This window comes from Egretta garzetta, unplaced genomic scaffold (genome assembly GCF_000687185.1).
Source record: "Egretta garzetta isolate BGI_Z169 unplaced genomic scaffold, ASM68718v1 scaffold68, whole genome shotgun sequence".
NCBI lineage: Eukaryota > Metazoa > Chordata > Aves > Pelecaniformes > Ardeidae > Egretta > Egretta garzetta.
In genome coordinates, this window is record NW_009260774.1 from 1,199,751 (window position 1) to 1,218,928 (window position 19,178).

General features: G+C 42.2%; 1 protein-coding gene across 2 annotated transcripts; it reads right to left on the bottom strand.

Annotated features, from left to right (window-relative positions):
• Positions 1-2,684: 2,684 nt before the first annotated feature.
• Positions 2,685-18,043, bottom strand: TSPAN8 (tetraspanin 8). Of its 2 annotated transcripts, XM_035901692.1 has the most exons (9): positions 17,934-18,043; positions 17,652-17,840; positions 12,782-12,844; positions 9,996-10,124; positions 9,264-9,338; positions 9,069-9,176; positions 7,601-7,744; positions 5,494-5,577; positions 2,685-2,898 (listed from the first exon to the last, which is right to left on the bottom strand). In XM_035901692.1, the coding sequence occupies exons 2-9, from the start codon at positions 17,709-17,711 to the stop codon at positions 2,845-2,847; spliced, it is 717 nt and encodes a 238-aa protein (XP_035757585.1). In that variant the 5' UTR covers positions 17,712-17,840; positions 17,934-18,043; the 3' UTR covers positions 2,685-2,844. The 2 variants fall into 2 exon arrangements, with proteins under 2 accessions (XP_035757585.1, XP_009644563.1); XM_009646268.2 differs by lacking the exon at positions 17,934-18,043 and having other exon boundaries at positions 17,652-17,926.
• Between the last annotated feature and the right edge of the window lie 1,135 nt (positions 18,044-19,178).

Below are 19,178 nucleotides of genomic sequence, written 5' to 3' on the forward strand. Positions count from 1 at the left end.
GGAACCAGAAGCCACCATTTCTCCTTCCAGCGTGTATGGCTGGGTTATGGAGCCATGCTTTTTCTCTGGTCCACCAAAGTTTGAATTCCTCTGGCAGTTTCTGAGGTTCGACAGAGGGAAGGGAAAGTGCCAGGACTGTCTGACAGCTAGATGATTTTCCTGAGAAACACATAAATTTCTGAAAGCAGCTCTCACTGCTTGTCCTAATGGTCTGAGTGCTAGAGAAAGGGTGGGGGATGGGACAGAAACTTTTCTTCTGGATGTGTTTTAAAAGGAAGTGCTTGTGGCAGATGAGTTTTACCTGAACTTAATCCTGTCAGTATAAAGCATTGGCAATGGTCTCTGCTCAAGGAAAGCTTTTAATGTAATTATGAGTCACAGCTGCATGGCTCTGTCAAGATGGGAGGTGTCTGGATGTGCTTTGAGACAGTCGTGGGCATTCGAGGGGTCTTAACATAGAAGAACATGACGTGGTTTTCTCCTAAGAGCAGCTGTCTGAAGGTGTTTGAAGTTGCTCCTACAGATGAAGATGGGGACCCATACCTTTAAAAAACATGCTCCCTGATGCCATTTACTTTCTGTCAGAGTCACCTGGGCCAGCAGAACTCTGGGGGCTGGGACAACATGAGGTCCCCTGGGGTGGCAGGGCTGGGCCTGGCAGCCAGGATCCATCCCACGACCCCAGCCAGGAGCAGAGCAGCCAGGGGGACACTGGGGCAGCCCCAGCCCTGGGCATTAGGCATCTCCCTGGGGATGGGCTGTGGCCAGGCCAGGACATGATGGACGCATAGGTGGGCCCAGCTTGGTGGGAACCCATGGCTAAGTAGGGCTGGTTCTGGTGCTGCTGTGGTGTGCAGCATTGCTGGGGCAGGGGCCGATGGCCCCATGGTGCTGACATGGTCTCCTGGACCATGGGCAAGGTGGGGGGAGCCCCAGAGGGCTGGGCAGGGACATTCAGGGCTGTCAGTGCCTCCGGGCCCCAACACTCACAAGCACGGGCCAGCCCAAAGCAGGTATTCTTTACATAGGTAGCTATAAGGAAGATGGAGACTCCCTTATTAAAAGTGTCCTGGTTTTGGCTGGGACAGAGTTAATTTTCTTCCAGGTAGCTGGTATAGTGCTGTGTTTGGGATTTAGTGCTAGAAGAATGTTGATAACACCCTGATGGTTTAGTTGTTGCTGGGTAATGCTTAGACTGGCCAAGGACTTCTCAGCTCTCAGCTCTGCCACGTGCACAAGAAGCTGGGAAGGGACACAGCCAGGACAGCTGACCTCAACTGGTCAAAGGGGTATTGCATACCATATGATGTCATACTCAGTATATAAAGTGGGAAAAGAAGAAGGAAGGGGCAGACGTTTGGAGTGATGGCATTTGTCTTCCCAAGTCACTGTTACATGTGATGGAGCCCTGCTGTCCTGGAGATGGCTGCACAGCTGCCTTCCAGTGGGAAGCAGTGAATGGATTCCTTGCTTTGCTTTGCTTGCATGCAAGGCTTTTGCATTACCTATTAAACTGTCCTTATCTCAACCCATATGTTTCTCAATTTTACCCTTTGGTTTCTCTTGCCCATCCCATTGTGGGGGGAGTGAGCGAGCGGCTGCATGCTGCTTAGTTGCCAGCTGGGTTAAGCCACAACAACAAGGAGTCACATGGAGAGAACAAGGGGGAATGGACACAAGTTGCTCTTGAGGAGACTCTGATTGGGCATGAGAGGGAAATTTTTCATGATGAGAACAGCCAACCATTGGAATAACCTCCCCTGGGAAGTGATTGACTCCTCCACATTGGACACTTTTAAGATGCAGCTGGACAGGGTGCTGGGCCATCTTGTCTAGACTGTGATCTTACCTAGCAGGGTTGGACCAGATGATCCTTGAGGTCCCTTCCAACCTAGGATTCTATGATTCTATGATATTGCTGCTGTTACCAGCTGTGCCCTCATTTTTCCACCTGTTGCTTGGGAGCCCACTGCTCGTCTTATCCGCCCCACATGAAGTCTCACCTGCATGACTTCTGTGTACATCTTTCTTGGATTTCACCCTCGATTCATATTTGCAAAACACCTGCCACTAAATCCAACTCGTTGCTTGGGAGCCCACTGCTCATCTTATCCGCCCCACGTGAAGTCTCACCCGCATGACTTCTGTGTACATCTGTCTTGGATTTCACCCTCGATGCATATTTGCAAAACACCTGCCACTAAATCCAACTCCCATATGCAATCTAAGCATCATTTGGGCCTGCGAGTGACCATCTCAGCTGCCAGGATATTGATTTAAACATCCCTGAAGGGAAACGTGGCTTTCCTATTTGGATGGAACTTAGTCCCAGTGCTTCTCACAAGTAACAAACCCCTGACCGTACATACCATATCGAGTGTCAAACTGACCTGCCACACTCGTAATGAAAACACCCAGCTCCACAAGCAAAGCTGCCTGGGGGCATGTGATTCCCCCGACCAGTCAAGCCACCGCAAGATTGTTTGCAGCTGTTTAGGGTGACTCTGCTAGGGGTGGCGTGTCCGCCCATGTGGAGACACTGCGTGGCGAACTCGGAATCTCGACATGACTTAAATGCGATCTTCAGACAAAATAAACTCCTCGGAAACAGAAACAAAGATGTTTATTGCAAATAAAAATTCACATTCACATCATTAAATCTTATGAAGTCTAAGGAGGTAATTTTGCAAATTGCGAAGCATCCATGTGCACAAGGGTTGCCGTTTTCATCAGAACAGCTGCCTGGGACACGCATATATTTATCTGAATGTGCCAAGCCAAATATCCCTCTATCTACAAAGGTTTTGATTTGGCTGGTGACATCGTTCTGACACTTCCACAGTTTCATTTTCTCTGGATCTGGCAGTAGAGGCTCATAGAAAACCCCAAACCGAGAATCTGGAAAACAAAGACATTTCTGGTATTACTTGGCAGTCCTGGAAATCCCAGGATACAACTGATACACAGTGGGAACATTTTGTTTGCAAATGTCTTGGATTTCCATGCAGGCTAAATCTGCTATGCAGAAGATCTTTTCCAATGTATTTTTTTTTAAAAAAACGTGACTCTAGAATATAGCCGTTTTAATGAAATCAGCATGTACCACAGGTAAGACTGCAGACATGATGGAAAACTTTCATTTGTTTAAAAGATGGATTGGATTTATGGATGGGGAACCCTGTAACTCTGGGGGTTTAAAATGCAGTTGTTAGCTGCAATGGAGCAGCAAGTGCTGGGAAGTTCAAGAAATTCGGAAAAAAATTCAATCTTCTATTTTCTAAGACGACAGTTGGAGGAACTTTCTGATTCCATTGCGTATTCTAAGGATTGTTTCCCTTTACAATCTCTCTTCTTTTTCACTGTCACCTCTTTTATGTAAACATATGTGTAAAGGCATATATGTGTATATGTATATATGTCTATACACATGCCCCATCGTTTTGAGTGTCAAATGATCATGCAACAAGTATTTTATATACATCAGTAATAAATTTGAGATAGAAACACTGAGTCCACTAAAGAAGCTGTTGCTTGAAATATAAAATTCAGTAGGGTCACCTTCTGTAGTGGGAATTACTGGGTGAAATTCCACAGCATGTGACAGACAGCTGGAGAGATCAGAAGATCAGAAAGCTTCCTTCTGGATTTAAACTTAACTGGTCTGTGAAGGTGTTTCACAGAAGTTGTAAGTATCCAAATGACATTTATGAAGCCAGGAACACCAGGATGCTTCATTTATTTAAGGAAGAGACAGTGGAGAGCATACAGAACACAGGGGTGCAGCTAAGATGAGGGAATGGACTCACAGCTGGAATAAGCTGACAGGGCTCCCCTGACATATCATACCCACATTTTCACTTGTGCCCAAGTGAAACCAGGCCCTTCTTCTCAGTAGCATTTCCATTTAAAGGATGAGCTGAAACCATTAACAGCCTACAAGTGGCATAATGGAGCAGGCAGAGGGGGGGAACTCTAGGGAAGAGTACTTTTCCTTCTCCACTTCTTTTTATCTGGGTTTTTCCAGAGCAGGGCGGATGTTTTAAGCATGAGGTCTTTGATTTGCAATAACTTGAGAGGTCATAATATGTTAATATCTTTGGAAAGGTTAAATGTTTATCAAGTGTAAATTGCCAGCTGACTATTTGTACCAGCTGAAGCTCATATTGTTTATTCATGTTGTTTTCTAATCCTTTTATAATTGGGAGAGGCAGCCACCACAGAAAATGCCAACTGGAGAACAGGGAAGAATGATGGCCAGTGAACTAAAGGCTGCAACTCGTGTCACGGCAGTAACTAGAGCAAAGTGACTTATAACTTACCTTTGGGACACAGATGCAATTTTACACTTCTCTTATATTTTTAAAGGCCTTTTAATATTGCTGTATTTCACCTATTTTCCCCTCAAAGTCTACAGACAGGTGAAAGGCCTGACCCCCCACATATAGCATCTTAAATAACATGAAGCCTGTGCCGAGTAAGAACTTAGTGGCCTGTCCTCTCCCAGCACTGTAGCTGCATATCTCTTCCCTGCTTACTATTATTTTCCTGGAAATGTATTTTTGAGCTGGGGCTCTTGCCCACTCTTCTACCACGAGGAGCAATCCTCTGCCAATGCTGTTAAGAAGTTTTCACTCGGAATAACAGACTGAACTCTGCACAGCAATCATCTTCGTCATTTCTGCTTTTCCCTCAAACAGCCATCGGTGGGGGGCGGAGGAGGAGGGAAACCACAGAGGAATAGTGAAAAGGAAGAAAATGACCGAAGAAAGCAACATGATGAAATCCCCTGTTCCTTTGTCATTTTCTCCTAATCAAAGCCTATCATTCATCAAGTAGCTGACTGGATAACCTCACTGTTTTTCCTCTTCTCTTCAGAGAAAACTCCTCATGTTATTCTGCAGTGTATGATGAAGCAATTAAAGTAAAGAGCTCACATAGGCTGCTTTTTTTACACACAGGAATATATGGAGCAGCACAGGTGTGCACTCAGGCACATTCACGCGCCGTCTTGATGGCTAAATTATGCCTTCGGAGTAATAATTTTGTATCATAATTTCTCCGTGATCAGATTATGGAGTTTAGGGGCTAAGTTTTCTTATGGGATGACTTTTTCCTCAAGCAAAGGAGAGAAAGAGGAGGAAAAGACCGGCTGTTCCTCCCTATGTCTTCCTGGGGCTGGGTATCCACACATCCCTCTGCCTACAGGGCTCGCTGTCAAGGCACTGCCTGGCTCCAGGACTGTCAAATCTTTGCAGAAAAAAGAGCCACGAGATATACAGGCAGCAGGGTGGTCTGATCCCACCTGAAGTTCTCAGCTCGGCAGCCGTATACTGTTTATATGAAATAACAGTAAGGTTATAGCTAAGGTGAGAGGTGGTTTTCCCTTGTCTATTAATTGAGCAAGCCAGGTGTTTTCATCCCATTCCCAGTGTATTTCTAAGTAGAACATATTGCTTGTCAGCTACTAAATATTTTAATGGTGTATACTGGTACCTCAATAACAGCCAGTCCAAAGGCGATCCCCATAATTATGAGCAGATGGTTTTTAAGGTAGTTGATAATCACTTCTCCACAAGGCTGAAAAATAAGACAAAATGATTAATTACAGGTAAGCAATATTATCCTAAGGTTATTAGGAATGTATCCTCTAAAATAACTCCCGTCACACTCTCTCTCAAATGCTATTTGCATTCACTCTGGCTTGCTGCAACAAAGAACAGAGCGATGGGTACCTTGTGCTCTGAGAAAGATATGTAGTCTTTGCCTGCCCAAATATGAAGATTAATTTAGTAGCTGACCATAAAATGGTACAATTTCAAATAAAGACATGCAACTGCAATGCCTACTGTTTGCAGGATTTTCAGTTGACAAGAAAAGAAGCATTTATCCTTGCTCGCACTTGATAATCATTCGCTGCTAGGGAAGAGCCAATGCAGCAATGACCAGATCTGAAAGAGAACTTCACTTTCCCACTAATGTGATGTTTGGATTTGAAACTTCAAAGCCTATTATTAAAACCAGGCTCAGCTATCAGTATTTGGATATAAAACCTAGCTTAAATATTAATTTTGACAAATGTTTGGTGGTCTCGGGCTGGGGCTGGGAGGAAGAGAGTGATCATATCTGAAGTTCTATGCAGAGCTACTCTCCTTTTTAATAAATGCATACATCTGTTCTTGTAACGACTACATCTTCTCCAGGCAGGAAAGCCAAGTACGGCTTAAATCCATCAAAACTATGGTACTGTTCCAACACTACAACTGCCTTCCCCCCAGATATAGTTATACCCTTTCACCATATTTCCTCCCTCACAGTAAACACATGGGTCTTCTCCTTCTAGTCCTACTAAAACCCCTCTCATTTAAGCTGACTCAGAACGGCACTGAGTTTCAAATCTTTTTTCCTGGATCACAAGAGTTGAATGTCTTTACTAGCATCTAACACCACCATGAAATCTGTGTGTTCATGTGAGCGATATCTTGCACCTGCAGTAATTTCACTGATGGCTTCTCATGTGTCCTTTGAGGGTTTGCCTGAGGCCAAAAAGACATTAAAATGTGGCCAAAACAGCCTCTTTGTATACATCTTATTTCCAGATTGGGTTCTGGCATCCTCTACTTAACCAGACTGTTCCCTTGCTTTAAAACAGTATTTGCTTCTGTGGGACTACACAGGGAGGAAATTAGTGTTCAGGCAGGACCTGGCTAAGGAGCTATGTGTTTAGAAAAGTATATAACCAGATTTGGACATTTACGAAAATCTGCTTTGTGCTAGGTGCAGACTGGCAAGCTTTGTACCATAAGCATTCTAAAAATGCAACTATTTTGTGCTAGTTTTCCACTTTTTTTTTTTTCATATTTTTCTTTGTATGCATGGAGTCCAAATTTCCATATAAAGAGACAGATAAATCTTGAAATCATTTGATTGAGATCTCACTGACCCATTTTTGAGTATGCTTTCTTGTTGTCTGTCACCAGACATTTTTGCCTTATTATTTTATTAACTGCCACAAGCTTTTCAAAAGGCTGGAGTTGTAGGAAATTACGCTTTGAGCATGCTGTCATGAAGCCTACAACATGTAAGGTTTCCTTCCAGCAGACCCTGCAAAATGAGTGTGGGTGTTTTCATTAAAGGACTATAAACCCCCAAATGTCCTGCATTAAATGTGTTCTTTTTCCAATATCCCTTTGAAAGCCTCTGAGTCAACATGTCTACCACCAGAATGAGCCTGGGTGGGAACATAACCTTCTGATGTGAGCCAAAGGGTAGCTGATGGGCTGCTCTGGCCCAGAGGCATACCCTGACCCCAAAGCCATAACAGTTTTCACCCACAGTAACCATGCAGACTGCTGAGGTCCTAAGGGTACTGCACTGGACAGCTAAAATAGAGGCATCCCAGGAAGAGGAAGCAGCAGGATATTTCATGTATGCACAGTCATTTCATAACAGATGGCACAGGGGCAATTTTGGCTAATGAAGAGAAGGCAAAACTTTGCCCTTTTGGAAAGATACAGAACTGCTGACTATGCCAGTCACCAAAGACAACCTTGGGTTAAAACCTCTTTTTGGAAAGAAGAGTGGAACATTCTATTTTTCTTACCTTTACATAAACATATCGTCCTTTAAATAAGGCACAGAGCTGTGTTGATTCAAGGCTTCGTTCACACTTACAGATATTTTCGCTAAGAGTAAAAAAATTTTTTCCCCAGTCTGCTGGTCCATTCAGCAAACCACAGCACTCGTTCTGCAAGAAAGGAGGAAATGGGGAGATGAAGAAAAAAGTGGTGGTTTGCAGTTCAAGGAGAGTAGGCAGGGGAGCTGAGAGGAACAATGAAGGAGAAATTTCCTTTCATCTTTTCTCATGTGGAAGTTGTCCCAAATTGGTATGTCTCAAACATCCTTTACATTTCCATACCAGCTGTGAGAATGTAAGTGCATAAATTGTTTCTTTAAAAAAAAAAAAAAAAAAAAGAAAGAAATATGCAGATTTTCAGTATACAGTGCTCAAAAACATTAACATACTATAAAGCTGGCAATCGTCAGTGCCAGAATGGAACTGGAACATGGAACAACACTGGATATAATATTTTTTGAGAATCATCTTCTTTCTGCAAGTTATACTTGCAGAAGGTAAGAGCCTCAGTACCATCCACATTTCACATCTTGAAAACCCAGGCTGAAAATGTAAAATGAAATCTAGAAAAATAACCACCTCAAATGGTGGTTAGCCCTTTAAATTAGAATTGGACTGAGGAGGCCAGGGCTCCATTTGGGGTTTGTGAAACCTAAACCAGGTGCGGTTTCACTTCATGTTCCACTTTATTCAAGCCACTAAAGCTCAGGGGTGCAGGTTTGGGTTTGAGGTCCTCCCTCTTTTAAAAAGCAGCTGGAAATGTTCACATAATTTTTTATAAAAGCAAAGGCTGTGGGACATAATAAAGCAATCCTGGTCTATTTAAAAATTAATACAGTAATTATGGGATTTTTCATTTTGCTCACCCTTCAATTATCTCTCCAGGGAGCTGCTTATTATATCAGAAGAAATAAGTTAGCTCAGAAGCAGAGAACAGAACTGGAGGTGGAATGGGGCAGGAGAAGTAGAAGTATTATAAGCCACCCAAATATTGTTTCTGGCTTCCTTTTCTTTCACACCAGCATCCTTTAAAAATACAGGAGTCCTTTAAGCCTACCCATCAAAGTCATCACCCCTTAGGGACTGAAAAAAACCCAAATAGCAGCAGGCACTCTGTCAATGTATAGACACAGGCACTAGTGGCAGGGGCAGGGGTCTACACCATCAATGATATTGGTGAGGCTGAAGGCTGTTCTCTGCATGATACCCAGGAGCAAGCTGGCACTGAGTATCCACCTTCTGGGGTCCTGCAGGTGGGGGAAGCCAGGATCGGGTATAAGCACAGTAAAAACAAACCTCCCTTCTACATAATTTTCTCCACCCCCAGGGAATGAAATTCAAATCTACGGCAGAATAGCCATAAAATGAAGCACAGACAAATGCTAGAGATGAAACTGATAGCAACGCCCCCTGCCCTTTGTTACATTTTAATTACCATTTTCTCAAACTTCTGGAACGTCTCTTGAAATTTTTTAGATTCTTCTGTAGAGCTTTGCAGTGAATTCACACTTGCCTGGAAAGTCGTGTTAAGGGATGCTTCAATCTGCAAGTCCAAAATATGTAATTAGTTTTCAAGGGTAGAAACAAAACTCCAGGAAGATATCAATGCAAATGCAGAATAATACTGTACCTGAGATCTGTACACTGCTCCTAAAATACCTCCTGTGACCTGAAGGATCAGGATCAGAAGCAGCCCAATAAAAAACTAGGAAGAAAACAAAAGGCGGAGAAAACTATAGTACTTTTGACCAAGATGATACAATTTCTTCTAAGTGAATGCTAAGCTTTCATGTCCTTGAATAACCATGCAGGTAGAATGAACTGAAGTTCCAGTCAGAGCTGCTCCAGTTATTCCTTCTTTGGTGATGAGAAAAGGGGGTGCTCGAGACAGGAGGTGCTCAAGACAGAGTGTGCTCAGCTGGTGATCAAAACAAGGTGCACACCAGAGCAGTGGCATGACGGGCAGTGTGTAGGTGAGAGGTGTTGGGCAGGAGGACAGGGAGGATGTTCTAGGAGGACCAGCAAAGGGAGCAACTAGGAATTTATGAAATTAAATGGGATAGGTAGTTGGGGAGGACTGGTGGAGGGAACTTCACTGATGGTTGGGTGGAAAAAAAATCTGGTGGTATGCTCGGGGGTCTCTGGAACCTGTCTTCTTGTGGATGAGACCACCCACCATTTTTTCTGCACTACAGTTCAAAAGGGGCTCAAATACAAGGTAAGCAACGAAAACACATGATCATAATCAAGCATTTGGTCAAACAAAAAGGCCTCATCCTCATTTGACACTACTTGCAATGACCTTATCCATCAAATGTAGTTGTGGCCTGTTAAAGGTAGCCAAATGGGGTTTTTTTCCTACCAACAACAGCATGCACCGGCTCTCCTTTATGGCACCACAGCACCCCAGAAACCCAAGGACCATAATGATGGAGCCCACGGCTATCAGCAGATCAACCCCTGCAAACAGGCTGCTGTCTATCTCCAACTCCTGAAAAAAGAGAGGAAAAAAAAATCTTTCAGCTACAAAAAGCTCCTCCTAAAAACATCTGTATCCCCCCAAAATAAAAAAATTACTTGGTAACTGATAAATATACTGATTATCAACCATGGAGAAATTCTGATCCATAAATAAACAAACCTCTAGTGCCCCCTTCTTAAGCGTTTTGTTGAGGAGCTCAGTAGAACCTGTATGAAAGTCAACTTTACAGAGTAAATTAAGATCTCTTGTCTTTAAAGTGGCTTTCAGTTAGTTTTCAGTTGATGAATCTTTGCTTTTTACTGGAAGTAGCGAAACTGATTATCTCAAAATCTCTCCTACGTTAACCAAAATTTAAAGAAACAAAACCTCAGTTGGTCATTAGAAGGCCAGGAACATACTCTGTGGCTGTTCCTGAGAGAACACTTCTCAGAGCGATGCTGAAAATACTAGAGATAGTTAGATGTATTTTCGAAAGCAGCTTTCTGTTTTAGGCATGATCTCTAATATTACCCTCAGAGATGAGGACTGTATTTTCATGTGTGGGACATTCAACTAAACAATTCATATACCTCAATATTATTAAATATCAAATTATTCAGTTCCCACAGGACTGACGAAGGCCAAAGGCCAAAATAGAGAAAAATGTTCAAAGAATATTTTCCAGTGTGGCTGGTGCCAAGATTAGCAAAAATGTCTGGAAGTTGTCACATCTATCTTCTGATGGAAATTGCAAAGGTATATAGACAAGTATAATTTGAAGAATGTGTTGTTCTTTCCCCTTCCAAGTTGGACTGAAGCTCCTGTTATTTATTCCTAGAAAGCTCTATTCATCTACAGCCAAATCCTTATGGTCTGTTCAATTATTACTCAGGCAAAACATACATTGGTTTTGAACGGGAACTTTGCCTGCCTAGAGGCAAAATGTGAGAAAATGCTTTCAGTCTTGGTCCCTACTCCTAATTCACAGGTTTTGGGGAGTACTAAAAGTCACTTCAGGAAACCAGTTTGGGACTCACTGAAGTATGCTTTTTAAATAGGAGGTCTCTCAAACAATAAGAAAGGATAATAGTAGTTACGGTTTTCCAAGCTCCATTGTACCGTCTGAGCCATCATACAAGAGGCATTATGGCAATTTTAGCTTCTTGTAAAATGTTGATTGAGGAGTGAATGTGGTTGTTCTTCCTCTTGCACAGCAGAGAACAGCAGAGCTCTCCACTATGACCTAATTTACCCTATAGCACAACGTCATCATGGACTGAGTTCTGTTGCAACCTTCCTCTGCCAGACATGAGACACCTGGGACTGGCTAAGGGCAACAGCGTCATCAGCCAAATGGCAGGAAATACATAAAGCTATCTTATCTCTACTGCCTTTTTATTTCCAGATGGGAAAATACTGGCTTAAAAATTATTGTTCTTAACCGACAGACTGTGGTAGAGCAGCAGAGGAGTGATCTGAAGATTTGCAACCTAATCTGTACCAAAGGGTCAATCTGAAAGCTTAAAAAAAAAAAAAATGCTTCCATGTGACACCTGGCTGTTTTTTTACTTCTATGACCAGAAAGCCTTTTTGGAAATAGAATTATGCAAATTAAATTTTCAAATTCACTTAGATTCCTATGGGCCAAATTCACAAGAAGGAATATGCTGCTTAAACCTTAGATCCAGGTTGTTCTTCCTGTTAGTACAGCAAAGCACCGACATGCAAAGGTCGCACAGTGCCTTTCAGAGAAGCACCTACGAGCTGTGAAATCAGCTTCACTCAAGGGCGGAGGAAAACGCGCTGTGCGTCAGAGGCCGGTGCCACTGGGAATACACTTGGCAAAAGGTTGGCAGGGCCCAGGGGGCCAAAGGACCTTTGCACCAATGGGACCAGCCTCTGCTGAATGCCTGCAAGATTAAGGGCTCCTCAAAATTGTATTTTCCTTAGCTTTGCAGAAAAGGAAAGTCAGAAAGTCTGAAGTAATTTAATAACCCAGATAAAATCCAGGAGGAGAACTCAGGGACTTTCTACTCCCCTCCAGGAGTGCTGTTAGGACATTTTAATCCCAAGTAAAGATTTCTGGGTCTCTAAAACTCTTTCTATATAAATATGAGGGAAAAAGGATAAGGTGTTTTTAAGGAGCCACTGAAAATAGAAGGGAAAAACGCTTGCTCCCTTTCAAAGCTGCAGTTACTGGGGAAATAATAATCATGTTATTTAAGATAGTGAGAAAGGTAAAAATATTCCCTGCAAATATACGGAAGTAACCCTAGGAACATATATGACTATACTATTCTAATACGGAAAGACACTGAAAAGTCTAGGAGCCTCATGGCTCCTCATTATGCTCTCTAACACTGAAATCAGTAACAAAACCATCATTAGTTTTCATTAGAGGAGAGAGAGAGACACAAGTTTTCCAGCAGAAGTCAGTGTGCATCTGCAAGAACCTACATTAATAACACCAGAAGACACTTCTTGTAGTCACATGTCTGTGCTTACGTCAATCACTTCATGTGACTACCTGCACCACCTTGTTTAATGTTAAGCATCACAAAATGCATTGATCTTCACCCACACAAACCACTTCAACAAAACCATAACAGACTTATGGAAATGAAGGTGGGAAATGAAAGCGTATGCAGTAGCTTCCACATTTTACACGGTTCTGCTATGACATTTACCTGCTGAGCGTCTTTGCTGACACGTATCCATACAGAGACTCCCAAAATAATGGAACCACACACCTGCAGGAGAAAATAAAGAATATTTAGAAAGATCAGCAATTTTAGATTAACGTTCAGCATCCAAATTGCACCGAATGCTGGCCAAAATTCTGAAATCATTTGTTTGGCAAAGTGAAAGAAACATGAATTGCTGGAGCATAGACTATTGATTCATATCCAGGAAACTTCATAAGGGTAGTTAAATCTTCAGTTATGCACCAAATCCCTGATGTTTCTACCTCAGAGGACTCCACATTTCCTTGATGATTTATACATGTGGTTGGGAAGCACACAGAAATTCTGTCAGATGAGAGAGGAATATAAATTGCTATTGTATGTATATAACATGGCTGCAAAGAACATTGTTTCTTCTATAATGGACACACATGAGATTCGGTAAGGGGTATTTGTATAGACGTTGTTTCTAGAATTATGCAGGAGACATATCTAGAGACATATTCTCTATGGTAAAACTACCAGGAGAAGTTCCACGTAACGTCTTTCTGCTGTTTCTATTGCAACAATATGTGACCACCTCCAATCCTTAGAATATTCCTCCTATAAAATGCCTGTAGTTATTATTTCCTTTACATTTTTACAGAATACGACCATACTCAGTTAGGTACATGTGAAAATTAGGCTGGGGTGACTTGCTTTAAGATGTTGAAGTCAGGACAGATGAATCCCAGGTGCAGACACGTTCCCTAATCACTAGTTGTGCTCCTGTTTCGTTGATCATTGAGGCACCATTCCACTATGCACGAGTCACTCTATTCCTAACCTTGTCCATGATGATTCTTACACAGAATGTCTCTTTATTAAGTGTTGGAGACAGGTAATTAAGAAGCTAATCAGGTGTAAGGATTGTGCCTACTGACACGACTGGTGGGAAAGAGGCAACACTGAGAGCCAGAGGCTGGTCAGATTTAGAATTCTCTTCCTGTATGTCATTAATACCCAAGTCATAAATGGCCCTGAAATGTTGTTATGAGCTTCCCATGAAGACTGGGACTATTCCTAACCTTTTAAAATTAACAGAGCTATTTTTACATGGTTTAGATAATTTTTCTTAAAGAAATACTTTCCCCGCAAAAGGTTTCATATAATATTCAGCATCAAAGACCATAATGACTTTAGCAGATTATTTAATATGGAACAGAGCCAGCACTCAGACATGAGTACCACACATTTTCCTGCTCTAAGTAAGGCTCCTATAAGTACAGTTTAAACATGAAAAGGAAAGTTGTACAATCGATGACAGCTATATCATGTTATCGAATTTAACTAGAACTCCCTACTGAAACCTTCTGAATCCTGCCGAATCTGCCTAGAAACTGATGGTATTGTATGACTCTGTATTTGGGTCCTGTTCAGCAGCACTGTATGAGCCATGTGGCTATGCACCAGACAACATGGGCTCGCTAATGTGAAAATTTCCACTGAAGCAGCTATTGCTACAAATCCAAACAGAATTTGGCCCACTGCCTTATTTGTTACATAGGACCTCCCATAAAAATCCAGCGCAGTGGTAGAAGTAAATATAGCTGAATGTACAGGAAGTTACCAATCAGATGGGAATGCTACCATATTTATTTCCTCTATTCAAGAAGGAAACATCGTTTATAAATCAAAATTTTTAGTAAGGTGTATATATTTTAATTATAAAAATAGAGTAGGTTTAGGCTGATAAAAAAGAGCTCCATTTCAGTAAAATCTTAATGTTTTGTTTCTGTTTATCTTCATACTATGGAAATTGTACAATAACACACAAAGTTTTGAAATAACAAATCAAAATGGTCTGTTCCCAAAGAGTCTGAGTCGAACAGTTTGAGTTTGCTGTAATACTCCATTCCTAATTATTAAGTTTTCTTAAAATAAAGTTCCGACTAAAGAAACTTTCATTTCAGAAAATTTCATTTTTAGTGAACCAGTATTTTCCAATGGAATAAAAAGAGCTTCTTTGAAAAGGTCCTCACCGTTTTCCCAAAATTAGATGGCTATTGTACTTTTTCCTCAACCCTTGACCAAGAATCAGTGGCCTCAGCACAGTCTCATAAACTGACTAGGATCAGGACTGTTGTCCCTCAAATTCGATCGATCCTTCTCTTCTCAAGCCCTTCAGTCTTGGTGTGATGAAGAAATACAGTCTAGTTAAATTAATGTCACCTCAGATGAGCCTCCCGTGACTCTGGACCAGCAGTATATCAAGACTTTGTTCTCAGAGACAGGAATACTAAACCTATGGGGAATTCTCACCACTGGCATGCACTTTTTAAGCAACCAGTTTAAGGGTAGCAGGAGGAGCTTTCTACAAGGTTGCTCCTGTTTAGGAAAACATTTGACTGGAACACTTCCTTGAGATACCTGAAATTAACAGTGCTAGGAAGGTCCAACAGAGAATGTGGTCTATGGCTCAGCATACCTGCAAGGTTTGTGTTGTTACTTTCAGGGATCGAGATGTTCAGATGTAAGGTATGGAGAAGGGGCTGTTTTGGTTATAGATGCAACTGCAAGGCTGGTATCAAGAACTGATGAGAGATTGCCCTGTCACTAATCAGGTTGCCTCAAACTGGAATCAGACATCAATATTCAGTGAAAAATAAAGGTACTTCTACAATTTTGCATGATGTCGAGTAGCAGAAGCTGACAGAATAAGGGCAGTAGGTGAGACTGGATATCCTGCAAACTCTGAAGAAGGCAGAGAGGAAAAATCTGACCTGTGTGTCAGGTTTAATGCACAAAATTGACTGAAGGATTAATTTAAGGACTATTAGAAGCTTCATATAGGCACCCAGCTCCAAAGCACAGGTCTTCAAAAGCCCGTGCTCAACTTTCTTTCACCAAACTTGGGAGGATGCAAAACTCTATGGACACGCTGGAGCCCAGCATGGGTCTCCTGGGGTTGTAGATTCCCAGGGGGCACACATTGTATAGTGAAGCCAGAACCACTTTGCAGAGCTAGCTTGGACTATTCCATGGCTTACACAGTGCAATGCTGTAAGAGCTGCTTAGAAAAAGGCGTCAGAAGGCTGGAGAGCCTATTCCTGTGTCCCCTAAGAGGGGACACTCCCAGAGAGATTGCAAAGGGCTTAAAATGAAAGGACGCCAGGTAAATACGCAACCACGGCTCTTATCTAGTTAAGGTTAAAGTCACCTTCATTTCCCAGTATCAGTTCAATTTTCTACTTGCCAACTACCTTGTGCACCTGGGAGACCAGCTGTGGGACTGTTCCCTGTGCTTTACTACAGCATTTAATGATTTCCAGGAATTAGAGACAGGAACATGAATCAAAGGATTCAGCTTCATCGTACTCCATCGGCCCATATCCCTGTTTGCACCACGTCTGTTCTTCCCTGTCTTGGTAGTGCTAAAGCCCTTCCTTTAAAAAAGTAACTATAGCTGCATTCCTGTCCTCCTCTGTCCCATCCAGGCAGTCACATGCACTGCAAATGCTCTCAGAATATTCTTCCCCAGGCTAGAATCCAGATGTTCCTACCTTTGGCATGAAGTTGGGTTTGAAAAGTTTCTTCCATGCCTGCTTGTTTTGTGAGCTTTAAAGACTTCCCCAGGATCGCATCCTGAGTTTTTTCCTAGGTCCCCCATGCTGTAACTTGGAGGCTTAGGCATGGGATGTTATTCACATGTTCATTCCAGAAGTGGTTTGGAGCTTTTCTAATGCTAGGCTAAGACATTTGCCTGTGTTTTAGCTTACAGTAAATACAGATGAATGTGAACAGGAAAAACTTCCTGAGGGGCAGGAATTCCAAGACAGAAACTTATGGAGTCTTTATAAGTACTGTTGCAGAAAAACTTCAACACAGATGTCAAATATCTTCAGTCTATCTGCCTTGATGGAGGTGGAGGAAGAAGAGAGGGGGAGGAAGTCCGAACCATCACTTGGCCTGTTAGGAATTTCTTTGCGAGGTCCACAAGTGATCAAAGAATTTTGCTAATTCTTCTCATTTTGGCTAGCCACAAATTTTCCAAGGCTACTGTTTGTGGTCCCTTTTGAATGGTATCACCTTTTCACTTGAAAAAAAATCCCTCAAGGCAAAGCCCATGATGTGGCTACTAGTTTCACTTTTGGTTTCAGGGACCCTCTGGTAAACCTGACAGGAAAGCTGACAGTGAGGTTGAATCGTGAGAGAAATGTTCTTTAACTCAAAACTTTCCAGAGCTTCCAGGACCTGAAATTCTTGCAAAACAGCTGAGATGTGATAAATAGACAAATATGGCTCAAACGACACCCAGAATCTGCCTGCTGCCCTGTGCTGTATCTGCCTCGATACAGCTATTGACAGTACTACCAGCCCAGGCCATTTTACAAATGTTTACTGTCCACCGTCAGAAACTAATTTTGACACTGAACATAAAGCAAAGAACCACAAAGAAGGATATGAAAACCATTTATCAGTTGTGAGGAGAAAAATACAAGTGAATTTTCTGTAGCTTCTGTTGCAACTACAATTTCAGGATTATGCCGTTTGGATGCAAGCAGCAGGCAATAAAAGAGAGAGAACGATGCATTGTCAGTGGAGAGTCTGTTATCTTCTGACTGAAATGAGTGATGTCCTTTGACATGAGGGCACGATATGGTCAGGGAGACAGACTCATGGCTGGTCTACTTTTTGAATGCAGAGGGAAAGCTATTTTGAAGCAAAAAGACAAAGGGAAGGAAAAGTTAAAGATGTTCTCCCCTCCCTGATTTAGAATAGTACTCTAGTTCCACTTATGCTCTATTTTCTTTACAATTCCTTCAAGTACAGCATTCAGATAATGTTGAACACATTTCATGCATCGCTAATAACAATGTAAACGCCAACTTACCCAAAATAAGAAGTTGAAGATGAACATGGAGTACTTCATGCAGCCGCTTACACCCGCCATTTTCAACAAGCTGAGATAAAAACGAGCACTGCAGAAGAAGCTTTCCTAAGAGTTTGACCTCGATGGAAAAGTTGTTCCTGTGTCTTCAGAAAACCTCTCAAACCACGTCAAAGACACCGTGCTCTGCTTCTGAAAGCAAAAATTGTGACCGAGGCATCAACAATTATTTAAATAGTTCCTATACCGCAGGTAAATATTAACCAGAGCACTGGGAAGCACTACCTGGTATTATCACCGAGTCTCCAGAACTTTTATTGCGTCTTTATGATTTATACTTTTCTACGGTCCTGTTAGTCTTCTACGCCTTGAAAGTAAATAGATAATGCAGCAAAAGTCATAGTTTCAAGAGAAAGGGAAGTGAGCGTACATTTTACAGACCTGCTTGAAAGAGGTGGAAATTGCCTCATTTCCTAACGCTTTTAAATTGCAGGGTTAACTCTTTCATTGCCCACTGATCATTGCCAACATTAATTCACCCTCCCCCTCCAGACGTTCAACCGGCACAAAGGGATGGGTCTGTGCTAGCCCGGCAGAGGAAGGGTAAGCAATCTGCTGCCATTTTCTCCCTCTCGGTGTCTACTTCAGATCCTTTTCCTCTTCCTCACCAAATCAGGACCCCGGGAACCTGAGCACTGTGGTGCACAAAACATCCTGCTGTGTAGGTTTCCAAAAGTGTTGTGAACCCCAGCACAGCAATCACGGTTCTGGCGTCAGATGCAGGGAACCTCTCAGCAGCAGGAGCTAGATTCATCCCAGAAGACAAGGCCATAAACCTATTTCATTAGTTTTGTTTTAAGTCTTGTTTGTTTGCTTTTGTGCTCCTCAAACTAGGAATCATAAGGGGAAAATAACAATCTCGTTGCTCTGTTTTTTCTATCCACCATTTTTTTGGAGAGACCCCTACAGCAGTCCTTGGAGGGATGAGGGTCAGACACAGGTTGCCCTGAGTTCGTCATAAAAAAAGAAGCTTTATTTTTCAGGTGAGCACAAAGGATTTAAATGTGAGATATTAAGGACATGCTGGACTGAACCGATTCATGAAGCCCCCTTGGCCCAAGCCCATTTTTCAGTCTTCACTGTCAGTTCGCATTTTTTAATTCTGGTGTCTGTATTTAAAAAAACAACAACAAAAAAGGAAAGTGTTAGTATATAACACACCTGTAGATGGTGACAAAAATATGTAACTTAGAGCCTGGCTTTCGTAGAATCCACAAAAAAAAGTCTGCTCTACATTGAAAGCAACTTCCTCTATCTGCTCTCTAAAACAGCTTTTAATGAAGGCGTGGTGTGATCTCTCCATTCACTTTCAGTAATTATATTTAAGCAGACACAGCCATTCCCATGAGTGGCTCTATACCTGCCTTTGACTTTCTGCGCTCCTTTCTGGAGTAAGACTCTTTTTTTCTAACTCTAGAAGATCAGCTGTCTGACTAGCTTATTTCACAATATCCACCCTGAATCTGAGAA

What these genes read in the sequence shown, in the direction of transcription:
- TSPAN8 (XM_035901692.1), bottom strand. Translation starts at nt 17,711, where the DNA reads ATGGCGGGTGTAAGCGGCTGCATGAAGTACTCCATGTTCATCTTCAAC. An exon ending in TCCAGAAGTTTGAGAAAATG is followed by an intron (nt 7,745 to 9,068) that starts GTAATTAAAATG and finishes CCTTTCTTGCAG; the next exon opens with AACGAGTGCTGTGGTTTGCT. An exon ending in TTGGACTGGCTGTTATTGAG is followed by an intron (nt 2,899 to 5,493) that starts GTACCAGTATAC and finishes TTTGTTTTCCAG; the next exon opens with ATTCTCGGTTTGGGGTTTTC.